The sequence below is a fragment of the Panthera pardus genome, unplaced genomic scaffold (assembly GCF_024362965.1).
Source record: "Panthera pardus isolate Hobbes unplaced genomic scaffold, ASM2436296v1 HiC_scaffold_13, whole genome shotgun sequence".
NCBI classification, from domain to species: domain Eukaryota; kingdom Metazoa; phylum Chordata; class Mammalia; order Carnivora; family Felidae; genus Panthera; species Panthera pardus.
In genome coordinates this window covers 202,984,148-203,000,912 of record NW_026526688.1, presented here as the reverse complement: position 1 = coordinate 203,000,912, position 16,765 = coordinate 202,984,148, and the positions used below count along the sequence as shown (strand labels likewise).

The window sequence follows — 16,765 nt, the reverse complement described above, 5'->3', positions numbered from 1 at the left end:
ACATATTTCATTAAGAAAATAAGGAAAACAAAATTGATCAATGTAATAGACTATACTAACAGTGAAGGGGGGAGACACATACTCATATCAACTGAGGCAAAAACTACCTCCACGCAATAAAAGCCATATTTGAAACACCCACAGCAAGTATCATACTCAATAGTGAAAGACTGAAAGCTTTTCCTCTAAGATCAGGAACAAGTCAATAGTGCCCACTTTCACCACTACTATGCAAAATAGTACTAGACATTCTAGCCAGAACAAGTAGGAAAAAAAGAAAAAGAAAAGGCATCCAAATAGGAAGTAAAATGATGTTTGCATATGATATAATCTTATATGTAGAAAACTAAATATTACACACACATGCAAAATAACTTAGACTAAATGAATTCAGCAAATACCAGGAGACAAAGTCAACAAATAAAACACAGGAGTATTTCTACACACTAACAATGAAGAATCTGAAAGAGAAATTACCAAAGCAATCCCATTTACAACAACATCAAAAAGAATAAAAGACTTAGGAAGTCATTTACTCAAGGAGATGGAAGACTTGTACAGTGAAAACTACAAAACATTACTGAAATTAGGACAGGGGCGCCTGAGTGGCTCTGTCCGTTAAGTGGCCAACTTCGGCTCAGGTCATGATCCCACAGTTCGTGAGTTCGAGCCCCACGTCAGGCTCTGTGCTGACAGCTCAGTGCCTGGAGCCTGCTTCAGATTCTGTGTCTCCCTCTCTCTCTACCCCTCCCCTGCTCACACTCTGTCTCTCTCTCCAAAATAAACATAACAAAAAAAATTTTTTTAAAGAGAAGAAATTAGGACAGAAATAAATGGAAACACGCCCCATGTTCACACACTGGAAGACTTAATAGTGTTAAAATGTCAATACTAATGTGAAAAGTATTAAGGGAAACCTCACTAAAATGGAATCAGGGCCCTCATGCCCTGCCACTTGTCAACTGCAGAACCAACAGGAAAAGATGTATCTTGCATCTGGACAGGAATGTTCTTAATTTTCTTAACATTTTCTTTTTGCTAGTTTACTTGAAGAATACAGCATGTAAGGACACCCGCTGACTCAGTCAGGAGAGCATGAGGCTCTCAATCTTGGGGTTGTAAATCCAAGCCCCATGTTAGGTATGGAGCCTCCTTAAAGATTTAAAGAAAAAGCATACAGCATATAATACATACAACACAAAGTAAGTGTTAATCAACTGTTTATGTCATTGGTAAGGCTTTCAGTCAACAGTAGGCTATCAGTAGTTAGGCTTTCTGGGGAGTCAGGAGTTATACTTGGATTTTCAACTGCACAGGAGGACGGCACCCATAACCCCCATATTGTTCAAGTGTCAACTGTATTTCACTATCCCAGCAGAAGGAAAAAAGGTTCTCTCCTCCACCAGCAACAGCCCAGCCCATGAAAGACTGTCACAACTCAACCAATGAGAAGTCACTACACCTCAAACTCTGTTTACTCCAATGGACTGTTTGTTTATGACAGCCCTCCCAGCTCCCCCTTTCCTCTATAAAAGAGCATTCTTCTCCTTTGTTCTCTGGACTTGCTTATGGTTTTGCTGTACCTTGCATGAATTGCAATTCTCTACTAACCCGAATATGGTTTTGCTAGTAAATAACTGAGTTTTATTCTTAAGGTTAACATTACCCAAAGTGATCTATAGATTCAATGCAATTGCTATCAAAATCCAGATGATTTTTGTTTTTGGAGAAATAGAAAAATTCATCCTAAAATTCATATAGAATCTCAAGGGACTCCAAATACTCAACACAATCTTAGAAGAAGAAAAAAGGAACAAAGCAGGACTCATACTATCCGAATTCAAAACTGACTACAAAGCTACAGTAACCAAGACAGTGTGGTACTGGCATAAAAACAGACATTTACACAAAGGAAACAGAATAGGGAGCCCAGAAATAAATCCTTGCATATATGGCCAAATGGTTGTTGACAAGGGTGCTAAGACTGGGAAAGGATAATTTTTTCAACAAATGGTACTGGGAAAACAGGACATCCACATGCAGCATAAAATTGGACCCCTACCTCACACCATATACAAAAACTAATCCAAAATGGATCAGACTTAAGACCTAAAACTATAAAACTCTTGTAAGAAACATAGGCCAAAACTTCACAATATTGAATTTGGCAATGTTTTCTTAGATAGGACACCAGAGCACAGGAAACAAAAGAATTTCTCTGTAGCACGTGATGGTGTTTGATAGCATTCTACCCACAGAACTTTCAAAATTGGAGTCAGTCCTCTCAAACACTGCCACTCTTTGTCAACTAAGTTTATGCAACATTCTAAATCCTTGTTGTCATTTCAACAATCTTCACAGCATCTTCACCAGTAGATTCCATCTCAAGAAACCACTTTCTGTGCTCCCCCAAAGAAGCACCTCCTCATCTATTCAAGTTTTATCATGAGATCTTAACAATTCAGTCCCATCTTGAGGTTCCACTCTTGATTTTAGTTCTCTTGCCATTTCCACCACATTTGCAATGACTTCGTCCATTGAGTCTTGAACCCCTCAAAGTCTTCCATGAGCGCTGGAACCCACTTTTTCAAAACTCCTGTTAATATTGATATCATGACCTCTTCCATGAACCATGAATATTCTTAATGGCATCTAGAATGATGAGTCATTTCCAGGTTTTCAATTTGCCCAGATCCATCAGAGGAATCACTATTTATGACATCTACAACCTTATGAAATTTATTTCTTAAATTAAGACTTCAAAGTCAAGATTATTCCTTGCACCATGGGCTGCAGAATGGATGGTCTGTTAGCAGGCATGAAAACATTAACCTTGCTATACATCACCAGAGCTCTTGGGTGACTGGGTACAATGTCAATGAGCAGTATTACTTTGAGAGGAATCTTTTTTTCTGAACTGTAGGTCTGAACAGTCGGCTTAAGATATTTGGTAAACCATGTCGTAAACAGATATGCTGTCATCCAGGCTTTGTTGTTCCATCTGCAGAGCGCAGGCAGAGTAGATTCAGCACAGTTCTTCGGGGCCCTAGGATTTTCCCAACGGTAAATGAGCACTGGCTCCAACTTCAAGTCACCAGCTACATTAGCCCCTAACAAGGGAATCTGCTTGTTCCTTGAAACTTTGAAGTCAGGCACTGACTTCTCCTCTCTAGCGATGACAGTCCCAGTCTTCCCCCCAAATGAGGCTGTTTTCGTCTACACTGAGAATCCATTGTTTAGTGTGGCCTCCTTCATGAATTATCCTAGCTAGACCTTCCGGAGAACTTGCTGCAGCTTCTCCATCAGCACTTGCTGCCTCACTTGGCACTTTTGTGTTATGGAGACGGCGTCTTTCTTAAATCTCACGAACCAACCTCTGCAAGCTTCAGATTTTTCTTCTGCAGCTTCCTCTCCTCCCCCAGCCCTCACGGAATTGAAGAGAGTCAGGGCCTCGCTCTGGAAGAGGCTTTGGTTTAAGAGAGTATTGCAGCGGTTTTGATCTTCCTTCCAGACCACTGGAATTTTCTCCCTACCGGCAGTTAGGCCATTTCCCTTTCTTATCATTCATGTGCTCACTGGAGTAGCACTCATTTCCTTTAGGAACTTTTCCTTGGCATTTGCAACTTGGCTGTTTGGAACAAGAGGCCTACCTTTCGGCCTATCTTGGCTTTAGACATCCCTCCCTCACTCAGCTTCATCATGTTTAGCTTTTGATTTCAAGTGAGAGATGCGTGACCTTTCCTTTCACTTGAACCCTCAGAGGCCACTGTAGGGTTGGTTGTTAGTTGGCCTAATTTCAGTACTGCTGTATCTCAGGGAGTGGGGAGGCCTGAGGAGAGCGAGATAGATGGGGGAATGGATAGTCAGTGGTGCAATCAGAACACACACATGTATTAAGTTTGCTGTCTTATATGGGCATAGTTCCTGGTGCCCCCAAAAATTACAATAGTAACATCAAAGATCATTGATCACGTATCACCATAACAACCATGATAACAATGAAAAACTTGAAATATTGTGAGAATTACCAAACTATGACACATAGACATGAAGTGAGCAAATGCTGTTGGAAACATGTGCCAAAAGAGTTACTTGGTGCAGGGTTGTCACAAACATTTTTTTTTTTTTAAGATTTTATTAAAAAACAAAAACTCTACACCCAACACAGGGCCTGATCCCACAACCCTGAGATCAAGAGGCACACACTCCACCAACTGAGCCAGCCAGGCACCCCATCACAAACTTTCAATTTGTAAAAAACAGTATCTGAGAAGTTCAATAAAATGAGGTATGCCAATAGAGTATTCCTAAAACTCCGCAACAACCAAGTAACCAATTCAAAACTGGGCAAACGACTTGACATTTCTTCAAAGAAGATATACAAATGACCAATAAGCATGTGAAATGATGCTCAACATCACTAATCATTAGGAAATTGCAAATCAAAACTGTCATCATTTTGTATTAAATCACCACATACCCATTAGAATGGCTACTGTTAAAAAAAGAAAGAAAGAAAATAATATTAGTGAGGATGTAGAGAAATTGCAACTCTGTGCACTGTGGAAAACAGAATGTGGTACAGCACTGTGGAAAACAGTATGGTGGTTCTCAAAAAGTTTTTTGGTCTCAAAAAGGACCAAACTTTTTGTGGTCCTCAAAAAGTTACACAAAATTACCATATGATCCAGTAATTCCACTTCTGGGTACATACCCCAAAGAATCAAAAGCAGGGTCTCAAAGATAGATTTGTACACATGTATTCATAGAGGCAGTGTTATTCATAATAGCTGAAATATGGAAGCAACCAAAGTGTCTATCAACAGATGAATGGATAAGCAAAATGTGGTATATACATACAATGGAATATTTTTCGGCCTTAAAAAGAAGGAAATTCTGGCACATGATACAACATGAATAAACCTACAGGACATTATACTAAGTGAAATAAGCCCATCACAAAAGGACAAATACTGTATGATTCCATTTCTGTGAGGTCCCTAATCAAATCATAAAGACAGAGAGTAGAATACTTCCCAAGGTTGGAGGTTAGGGGGCAGGAAGATGGGAAATTTTTTCTTAATGGCTAAAGAGTTTTAGTTTTACAAGATCAAAAAAGGTATGAAGATAGACGGATGGTTAAAAACAAAAACACAAACAACACACACACACACACACACACACACACACACACACACACACACCTAATATAGTTTATTGTAAAGGATGTTTGCCGTTCCACTCAATAGAAAGCATGGCAGAACAGGGAAAGAAAAGCTGGAAGGGAGAGAAAGCTGGTATGTCAGGACTAGGCAGGGTCCACCTAGTACCCTGGGTGGTGATAAGATGGGGTTGAGCAGTTATGGGCCACATAGTGAATTAGCACCATTATCCCAGAAAGTCTTAACTAGAGGAGCTTGTAAAGTTACCTGTACAGGCCTTGTGTTACAAATGAGATACGTTCTTGAGTCTTACTGTGGCGGCAAAAAGAACCACAATTCCCAAGAATGGTCTGGCCCTATCACATGCTAAGCTACAGCTCAGTCACCTGGCAGTCCCTACACAGCTGAGGATACAGCCTCAGCATCCTCTCTGGGAACTCCCGGTCTCCCAACCCAGGCTCCCTGCTCCTAACAGGCTGGCTGACATGGCCACTGACGAGACCAACCTATTGATCAAGTCTTCTCATTGTTTTCACTCTGCACAATGGGAAATCTCTCTATTCCTCCACAGGTTCTGTGACAGACCCAGACAGATACAGGAGTAAGCAACAAACATGTAATCACATAAGATACCAGATTGTTAAAATGCTCCTTAAATAGTTAAAAATCCTAAAACAAAACCTACATGTTGGGGTAAAGGACCATACAGATGTAGGACTTTAGATCTGGTTGTGTCTGGGACCTGCTTAGAGGCTGTGGGGCCACAGCATGCCAGTGCTGAACCTGTAGGCTGAACACCAGTGGCCGCCAGACTACAGGGAGAGTACTGCTTCCGCAGGTGTGTGCGAGTAGGTGGCAGATATGATGTGCTCGGGTCCCCACTCTGCACTCATCTATGGCTCCTGGTGTCCATGACACTAAGATCAGCGGTGCAGACCAGGTGACTTCTAAATTTTTCTTCTGCCCTGATGAGTTATGAACCACTCTCCCCAGAAGAGGGAGAGAGCTGGAGTGAGGGAGACATCTGGCTTCCAGAGGCATTTAAAACAAAGCAGATGAGAAAGTACTGGCAATGTGATATGAAGTAAAATGTACAGACAGCAGGAACTCAACCGCACCCGGTGTGTAAAGGAAAAACAGGAAGGAGGCATGCCAAGAAATTAACACTGGTTATCCCCCATTGTGGGATTACAGTGGCTGTTAGTTTATTCTCTGTCCTTTCCTCTATTTTTCAGATATTCAAAATTACTTTTATAGTAAAAGGGGGGTGGCGGTGAGGGAAAGTCTCTTTTTCAGTCTACAATCCGGCTGCAGGACAAAGCTAAGAAGTGAAAATTGTCTTTTGCAGTGTAATCCCTTTGTAGACCTAGTTTCTTTCCTGGGACAACCCAGATGATAGCTATGGCCCAAATGGAACACTAGAGTTCATCCAAACGTGTGGAGGCACTTCCAAACAGCTGTTCTAGAAAAATACTGTTACTCTTGCTCCTGGTCTGAGTGCTTATGGTATTTCAAAACGACAGACTAACATCAATGACAAGGATGAGGAGGAGGGAAAGTAAGACTTAAGTGCTTTACTTGACACTCTAGCAGGCACTGCCATTGTCATGGGTCCCAGCATCAGGGAGCTATTGCTACTGAAAGATTCATTTACAACCGGGGCTAAAAGTCACCCCAGAACATAACAGGGGTTCACATGGCCCAGAACCCAGTGTGAACACATACACACCAGGAGTCTATACCCATTTACTACACACACACACACACCCACACACACCCAGAATCTAGTGTCTACACACACAATTAAACGCAAACACAGACATATTAGAACCTTCCATGTGCACACACATATCCCTGAAGCCCAACATAGGTGCACACTTCTCAAACCTAAAAGTGGCACACACACACCTTAGAACCTAACAAAGACATCAGAACCCAAAGTCCCGCAGAATCCAACACGCACACAAACCCCCCATAACCCACAGGGTCACACACATGTCTCAGGTTTTCAACATGAGAGCAGACTCCTCTGAACCCAAAACAAACACGTTCATCAGATTCAACACTGGCACACACAGCCCTCAGCCCTAACACAGGTACAGACCCCTCAGAACACAACACACACCCCGTCTCAGAACCCAAAACAGGAACACATCCTTAGAGCCCAAACAGGCAAACCTTTCAGAACCCAAACGGAGCACACACCCCTCTCCCAAAACAGAACACACCCCCTTGAACACAAAATGAATGCACACGGCCCCAGAAACCCAAAAGGGGCACACACACCCGTCACACCTAACATGGGAGCTCACACCTCAGATGCTAAAACAAGCACACACAACTCAAAACAGACAGTAAGAGACACACCTCAGAAGCAACACAGGCTCACACCCTCAGATCCATCACGTAAGCACACAGAGCCTTCAAAACCACCACAGACACATCCTTCAGGCCAAACACTGGCCCACTCCCCTCAGCTCCCAGCACGAGAACACCCCTCAGAACCTAACAGATGCTGGCATCTCTCAGAAGCAACAGGAACACACAGCCTCAGACCCAACATGGGCGCACACAGCAATCAGAACCAACACGGAAAGACCTCTTCACAACCAAATGGAAAGCAATCCTCAGACCCACATGGACACACAAGCCTCAAAATCAACACAGACATAAAACGCTGAGGCCTAACACGGGCCCCGCACTCCACAGAACCCAACACGGGAGCGCAGGCACTCCTCAGAACCAACAGGGTCACACACAGCCCTCTGAACCAACATGGACACAACCCGCAGACACAACACAGGAACATCCCTTATCACTAACATGAATACACAACCCTCAGACCCAAATAGTCACACACACTCCTCAGAGCCCAACCTAGGCTCACACCCCTTAGAACACAACATGGGCGCACACTCCTCAGAATTTAAGATATGTTCACACCCCCCAGAATGAACACGAAACACATGGGTACACACAGCCCTCAGAACCAATATGGACATACAACCCTTTCACCTAAACAGGCCACACACTCCTCAGAACCCAACATGGGAACACACACCCCTCAGAACCCAACACGACACACAGCCCTCATACCCACTCCTGGAGGAGACACTCAGAACCCAACCCGAACACACACTGCTCACAACCCAAAAGGGGCACACACCCTTCAAACCCAACACGGACACACACACACCCACAGAACTAACACAGAAACACAACCCTTTAGCCTAACATATGCACACATACCCCACGGACCCAACAAAGACACGTGAACACACAACCCTTAGACCTAACACACGTCCCTCAGAACCCAAGACGGCTGCACACAACACTTAGGCCCAACATGAGAACACACATACTCTTCAGAACCAACATGCGCACACACACCTCTCACAACTCAATACTGGTGCACACACCCCCTCAGACCTGACATGGGTACACAACCCCCTCAGAATCCCACACTGATGCATATACCCCTCAGAAAACAGCTCAGCCACACACACCTCATGCCCATGGGAGTACACCCCTCAGAACTCAACACACACAGACAACCCTTAGAACCAACACAAACACACACCCCTCAGAATGAACTCAGACACAACCCGCACACCAACACAGGCATACACAACCCACAGAACCCAAAACAGGTGCACACACCCACAGACACAACATGGGCACATTCCCCTCACCCCCACATGCACACACAAACCTCAGACACGACAAAGGTATACACTCATCAACCCAACATGGAGTCACATGCCCCTAGGACCCAACGTGGAGGCACTCACACTCTCAGAACCAAAACAGACAAATACCCGTCAGATCCAAAAGGGACACACACCACTCAGAACCCAATGAGGGAACACAGCCCTCAGATGTCAACAAGGACAAAGCCCTCAGAATAAACAAAAACACACAACCCTCAGATAAGCACACATGCCCTTTAGAACCCAACACAGGCATACAAGCCTCACACCCAAAACAGGCAAAACACCCAATTGTGCACACATCCTCAGAACCCACCTACAGGCACGCATACCCTACAGAACCACCGTGGGAGCAGACACCGACTCTCCATGGGGCACACAGATACCTTAGACCCAATATGGGCACACACACCCATAGTCAACAAGGACACACACACCTCTCAGAATCCAAAATGGATACACACCTATGACACTCAACATGGGCACACACTCCTCATAACACAACAAGGACACATGCCTAAAAGCAACAAGATACACAGCCCTCAGAACCAGTAGGACGCACAACCCTCAAAACTCAACACAGGCACACACCCTTAAAACCAACATGCACACACAACCCTAAAGCTTAACACAGGCAAACATACCCCTCAGAACACAACATGGGTGCACATCCCTCAGACCCAACACAGGCAAACACCCGTCAGAACACAGTACAGTTTCACACAACCCTCATACCCAACAAGGGGGTGTGAACACAAATACACACCCATCGTAACTCCAAATAGGCAGATAACCTCAGGCCCAACACAGACACACACCCCCTCCCAGCCAACATGGACACACATCCACCCCTTCCACCTAACAAGAGCACACAGACACTTCAGAACCCAAACGGGCACACATACCTCCCAGAATCCACCACATGCACACAAACTTTCCTCAGACAACGTGGGAGCCCTTCCTCAATATCTGATACACCCACAAAACTTCATAACCAACAAGAACACACACCCCTCAGCACAACACAAACAGAAAACACCCTCAGAACCAACACGGACACACAACCCTCAGACCCAACGCAGGCACACACACCACTCAGAACTTAACACAGAGCACATAAGCACATACCTTCAACTCAAAACAGGAACACACACCCCCTTCAAAATGAACACCTACTCACACCCCTCGATACACATGTGACCTGGCACAAAAATCCCTCAGAACCCAACATGAGCGCACACATACTCCAGAACCTACATGGGCTCACACACACCTCAAACCCCACATGGACAAACATCTCAGAACCCAAAACAGGGACACACACCCTTTAGACCAAACACAGGAGCAAAAACACACCTCAAAATCAACAGGGACACACACCCTCACCCAATATGGGAGCACACCCTTCAGAACCAACACTGAACATGCACATCTCAAACCCAACACAGACAGAACACCTCTCAGAAACCAACATGGCCACACACCCCTCAGAAACATCATGGACATACAACCAGTGGACCCAATATGGGCACAACACAGCAATACACGCTCCTCAGAACCAACACAGACACACAACCCTCTAATCCAGATGAGCACACACACTCCTCACAACAAACACGGGAGCACAACACTCTGAAGCCAACATGTGTACACACACACACACCCCGGAACTGACACAAATGTAAACACCTCAAACCTAAAATAGACACACACACCACTGCGAAGCGACTCAGGTGCACAAGCCCCTCAGGACCCAACACAAACACAATGCCTTAGGACTTACGCAGGCACACATACCCCAGAACCAACATGGGCACATACACCCCTCACAACCCATAATAGGCGCGCAAGAGCAGACCCCTCGGAACCCAATCCCAAGGCACACCTCTAAGAACCTAAAACAGGCACGTCACCTCTCAAATTAACACAGACACACACTTGTAGAGCCAAGGACACACAACCCTTAGACCTAACGGAGGCACGCCCCACCACAGAACCCAACAGAGGCACACCCCTCACAACCGACATGGGAGCACACACCTCAGACCGACACAGGCACCAACATTCTCACCCAACTTGGGAGCACCCCCCTCGGAACCTAACACGTCCTCAGACCTCTCAGAATCAACACAAACCCATATCCCTCAGATCCACCACGGAGAGACCCAGCTATCAGAACCGACGAGGACAGCCAGCCCTTCAAAACCAAGTGGAACTCAACCCTCAGACCCAACACGGACCCACCGCTCAGAACAACAGACACCCAACCCCCAGACGCAGCTCGGCACATACCCTCAAGACCCGATATGGGAGCACCCCCCCAAGAGCCCAAGATAGGCACGAACCCCTCAGAACCAACACAGGTGCCCCCTCAGGCCCCACACAGGAGCACAGACGCCCCTCGAAACCAACATGGACTCACAACCCGCAGACTCAGACGGACACACGCCGCTCCGTACCCAGCACAGGAGCACACAACTCAGAACCTGACACACACACACACACACACACCGCGCCGGCAAAATCCAGGCCCACTCCCCCCGCCCCCCCGCACAACCCAACACAAGCATCACAGGCCGCACACCCGACATCGGAACACACACACCTTCGGACCAACAAGGCCCCGCAACCTCAACGTGAGCACACACCCCTCAGGTCCCAACACAGGCAGACACCCTTTGACCCAACACAGGATACACTCCCCAGAATCTAACACCCTCACAAACCCTCAGAGCGAACACGAACGCACAACCTTCAGACCAAAACAGGCACGCGCCCTCCTCAAAACCCACATGGGGCTTACACACCTCAGAACCAACACAGACCTACAACCCTCGTGCCCACCACGGCTGCACACACACGACCCTTAAACCGAACACAACCTTCAGATATAAATGGACACACATGGAGCACACCCCTCAGAACACAACACACGGACAATCCTCACAACCAAGCGGAAAAAACACCCCTCCTACGGGACAACCTTCAGACCCAACAGGCGCACGCGCCCCTCAGAACCAGCCGACACACACCTCCCCACACAACACGGGAGCACACCGTCCGGAAGCCAACTCACGCGCACACACCTCAGAACTGACCAGAACGCTCCTCCCTCGGAACCCAGCACGGGCCGGCCGACAAGCACGCGCAACCCTCACACGCAACGTGGCACACGCCTGTCAGACCCAAACCGTGAGAATCAACAAAAGGAAACTTTAGTGAGAACCACGCCTCCTCCACTGCAGACCCCACCGGAAGAGGGGCCTGGCGAGGCCCAACTGCTTCGCGATCCCAAGAGGGAGGAAGGTTTCCTCCGGCTCCGGCAGCAGCCCAGCCAATGAGAAGCCACCACACTTCCAGCTCCCAGTTTCCTCCAATGGGCTTTCTGTTTACAACAGCCCCCGCCCCCCGGCGTCCTCGGCGTCCCGTGCCCTAGCGAAGGCTTTTGCCTTAACGTGCTGGTCCTGGGTGGCAGTTGTCTGCTGTTCCAGAGAAGCCTACCCTTTCTGGAACAGTAACGGGCAGTTTTGTTTCTAAGGTTAACGGTGCACGTGCACACACTCCTCAGAGCCCGCCGCCACCCACTCCCCTCACCCAACCCTGGAGCGCACGCTCTCAAACGTGTCACAACCCACCGGGACGCAAGCCCGCAGCCCTGACACGGGCTCGCCCTCCTCGAAACCCACACGCGCCCACACCCGCTGCGGTCTGAGGAAGCGCGGCTCGCCCACAGGGCCGCACCTGGCGCAGCGCGGCCTCCGCGGCGCCGCCCTCCCGCTGCCGGAGCTGCTCCCGGAAGCGCGCCACCTGCTCCAGTAGCGCGTCCACGAGCGAGGGCGCCGCGTCCCCCTCGAGCGCGGCCAGGCGGGCGCGGAGGCGCTCTATGAGGGCATCCCGCGCCGCCAGCTCGTCCTGCAGGCGCCTCAGCCGCTGCCCGGCCTCGTGGTACAGGCCACAGAGCGTCGCAGCCGCGCGCGGGGCCCCCTCCCGCCCGCCGGACCCAGCGCCCCCCGAGGACATGGCCGCGGGCCGCTACCGGAGGGCGCGCGGACGACACCAACTTCCGCGCCGGGTCTGGACTGGCTCACCTTCCCGGAACTTTTCCCGGAGCGTCCCGCCCACCGCCGTGACCCCGGCCCCGCCCACGGCCCACAGCCAGGCCGCGCCCCCCCCCCCCCCCACCGACGGCCCGGCCCCGCCCACAGCCACCCGCTTGGCCCCTGACCCACCGAGAAGCCGCCCCAGACCGCCCACAGCCTGGCCCCGCACGCGGCGACCGGCGTGACCCCTGACCCACGGAAAGGCCGGCCCAGACCCGCCCACAGTCCGGCCCCGCCCCCTGCCAACAGCAGGCCCCGCCCCGCCATCGGCGCGGCCACGCCCATGGCGGCCAGCGTGGCCCCTGACCCACGGAAAGGTCGGCCCCGACCGGCCGCCAGCCCGCCCTGCCCGCGGCCCGCAGCACGTCCCAGTCTCCCGGCCCACAGCAGGCCCCGCCCCCCGCCGACAGCACAGCCCCTCTCCCCCGCCCACTGAACGTCCCCGCCCCCCGCCGACAGCCAGCAGGGCCACGCCCCCTGCCAAGAGCTGGCCCCGCCCCACCGACAGAACGGTTCCGCCCCGCACCGAGAGCAAGTACCCGCCCTCTCTCCCGGCCCCAGCCCTTGGGGCCTGGCCTCCCGAGGTGGCTGGCTTGTCCCAGCGGCCCATTTCCCTCCTCCCTCCCCGCCCCCCCCCCCCCCCCCCCGCCTCCCTCTCCCCGCGTGAGGGGAGTTTTAAGGCAGTCAGCTGAGAGGAGGAGGAGGGAGAGTGAGACACCTCTCATGCAGCTACTGATGGGAGGGAAAGAATGGGTCACTGGCGACTTCAAGTACAGGACCTGTGCGTGGGTCAAAATCCCTGGGCTGCAAGCCAACTTAGCCACATAAAACAACAGGAACGGGGCGACGTCTCCCTGAGCTCAGGGAGATGCCCTACCCACCCAACTGCATGGCGGTGGCCCCTGCATGCCCCTCTCTAAGACAGGAGGGAGCTGCCCTGTCCTACCCTCGCTTCTCCATCCCTTTCCTTCCCCCAACGTCCCAGACCAACCCCAAGGGTTTTTCTGACTCCTCGCTATTTTCTTTTTCAGTCTGATCTTTCCCCCACAATGACACCCAGGCACATCCGTGATCTTTCAAAGGTTCCCTCCCTCGCAGCGGCTGCACCCCTGCCCTGCATGTGTGTGCTCCCCCCTTCCGCCCAGGCCTCGTCTGGTTTTCCCCTTTAAGTAATCCATAGCCAAGCTTGGGCTGGCCCCAGGGAAAACACGCACAGGCTTGTAAATCAGACAAGTGTATGAGCAAAGCCAGCTCACACTTCCTCCTCTGTAGAGGGAAGATCAGAGCCAGTACCCTCCCTACTGGTTAGGGGTGTTGTGGGGACTAGAAGATGAGGTGCACTTGTCCTACACAGTGTAAATCCACAATCCCCGAGGCCATGGCTATGGATGACACCTTATGTTTGGCTGAGGCAGTGGTGGAGAAAAAGAAACAGCACTGGCCCCACAGCTGCTGGAGGTGGGATGAGTCCTTATTCTATTCTTATATGTACAGCTTGGGGCAGGTTACTCAAGTGCCCTCGAGCCTGGTTCTCAACTGTGAAGTGCACATTCCAGTCTCTCATCCAACACTAGAGGGACCTCAGGCATCAGTGATACTGGCTTTGTCTGCTGATTTGTTTTGTACTGTTTTGCCCCAATGAGTGAGGCTTTGCTCATCAGAAGGTGGTAGCAGACTGTGGGGTGGGCTTCACCCTGGGATCAGGGCCACGTACAGAGGATGTGCACCTGGGTGCACCCAGGAAGCAGGGCTCGCGGTCGCTAGTGAGGAGGTCACAGAACAGACTGTGTTGCCTCAGCTCCCGGAAGAGAGGTCTTGAGCTGCCCAACATTGCCTCCCAGGCCCAGTGTCCATGCCTCCTTCCAGCCCCTGACCACCTCTCCTCAGCCCCACATGAGGCTCTCTGAGGTCCAGCTCAGCAGGGAGACTGCCATCAGGGGCAAGTTCAATGTGGGAGGCTCAGTCAGGGGCAAGAGGGGAAGTCAGAGCCCCCACCTTACCCACCCTTCCATGTCCCTTCCTCCAGGTGCCTCTCTGACCCCAACGGGATCCCAGCTCCAACCCCGACTCCCCTGGCTTTCATTCAGAGTCCTCAAAAAAGACAGGTGACCTGTGACTGGACACCAGAAGGGAGGAGAAAGCCATGCAGGTGCCTGGGCAAAAACCTTCTAGGTGAAGGGAACAGAAAGGGCACAGTCTCAGGGCTGAGTGCTAGGCTTGGTCAAGAACCTCGAGGAGGCTGCACCCACAGGAGTGGGGCAAGCAGGAGAGGGCATGAATGGGTCTGGGACAGATTGAGCTTCCAATGTGGATACTCAGTTGGGCTCCTGAGGGGCACGGGTCTTCCCCAAAGCCCTCAGACTGCCATGTACACATAGGGACCACTGCTCAGTCTAACTCCTGGCTGGCCTGCCCCCAGTTCTAATGCAGTGGGATCTAAGAGGACCCTCCTCTCCTTATCCTGCCAGTGGAACTAAAGCATATGCCCTGTAGACTCTTGGGAACCAGGAAAGTATGGGAACACATGAATATGGCCCAAATGGTATATTTGAGTAGTTTGTAGCCACCATCATATTTGCTCCTGAGAGGCAGGCAAAGGAGAGAAAATTCTGGACTATTCTAGGACCTGAGGCCAAAAGCGGGAGAGGTTGTGCTCAGCCAATGCAGTCCCAGCCCACCCCACACAGCCTAAACTGCTGGTGGTTTGAGCTGGAGGCAGCCCTTTGCTTCTGTCCTGATGACCACTTCGGTCCCCAAGGCCCCTTCTATCCATGTGGCCCTCTCTGGCCTTGCACCCTCTCCCCCAGTGGGCGTGGGGCTGAGTGCAGGGACTCTTGGTAGTAGAGACTCAGCATCGGGGAGAACCAGAGCCCCTGAGGAGCAGGCTGCACCGGACCCTCAGGGTGAGTGCAGGTTCCTGGAAGGCCCTCCCTCCAAGAGACCTCTGGCCACACTGCCACAGGGCCAAATGACTCACCGATGGCCCACCATTAGCTCACCTGGGGGAACAACGCCTGACCCAGCACCTACAACAATTTCTTGACTTAGTGATCAAAATGCAAATTTGGTGGTATTCATATTTAGTTCCTGGTGGGCACAGGGTACCTCAGGGCAGCTTGTTTCCTGGCCAGAGCTCAGGGACGTCTGACACCAAGGAAAGGGCCCCAGCAGGGCCAAGGAGACTTGCCTGGGTGCTGGGCTGACTGGTAACCTAGGCTGCCCTCCTCCCTCCTTCACAAGAGGGCGCTCCGGGACCCAGGATGCCCAGGCTGTACCCTCAGCCTTCTGAGGGCCTGGGAAAGGGTCTGCCACATGAGTGTCCACAAGGGGGCAATGTGGACCAGTGCTTCCAGGGGCCAGCCAGCCGGGGGACAAGAGCCTCAGGCAGGACCCGAAATATGGTGTGAATCCCACCCTCACCCTGTGTGGGTGCTCAGGGGTCTCATCATCGCTGAGCCAGCCCCTGACTGTCCCTGCGCATGCAGCCTGCCCCTGCTGGGCTAGAACCCCTCTGTATATCACTCAACAATCTTGTTCATCACCAAGTTCATCACAGAGGTAGAGATACCAACCTGCTCTCTCTTGTGTAGGCCCCAGTGTGTTAGGGGGAGAATTTGACTTCAGTCCTATTGGTCTAAAGTGTGGTTACATCCAAAAGCTTCCATGGGCCTGAAAGGAGGTGTTTGTTCAGACTTTGTTATGGCACACCGCCTCTGTCCTCTGCTTCTCTCCCTAAGACAGTGTCCAAGGAGATTGAGAGAGGGAACTCATGGGCCCCAGAGCTTTGGAGAAG

General features: G+C 50.4%; 1 protein-coding gene across 2 annotated transcripts in view; it reads right to left on the bottom strand.

Moving 5' to 3' along the window:
• Positions 1–12,902, bottom strand: part of TNIP2 (TNFAIP3 interacting protein 2) — a 33,911-nt gene extending 21,009 nt beyond the window's left edge. For both annotated transcript variants that reach the window (XM_019453867.2, XM_019453868.2), the window contains exon 1: positions 12,614–12,902. In XM_019453867.2, the coding sequence (XP_019309412.2) occupies positions 12,614–12,892 (279 nt within the window). In that variant the 5' untranslated portion in view covers positions 12,893–12,902. The remainder of the gene's footprint in view (positions 1–12,613) is intronic.
• Positions 12,903–16,765: the final 3,863 nt, after the last annotated feature.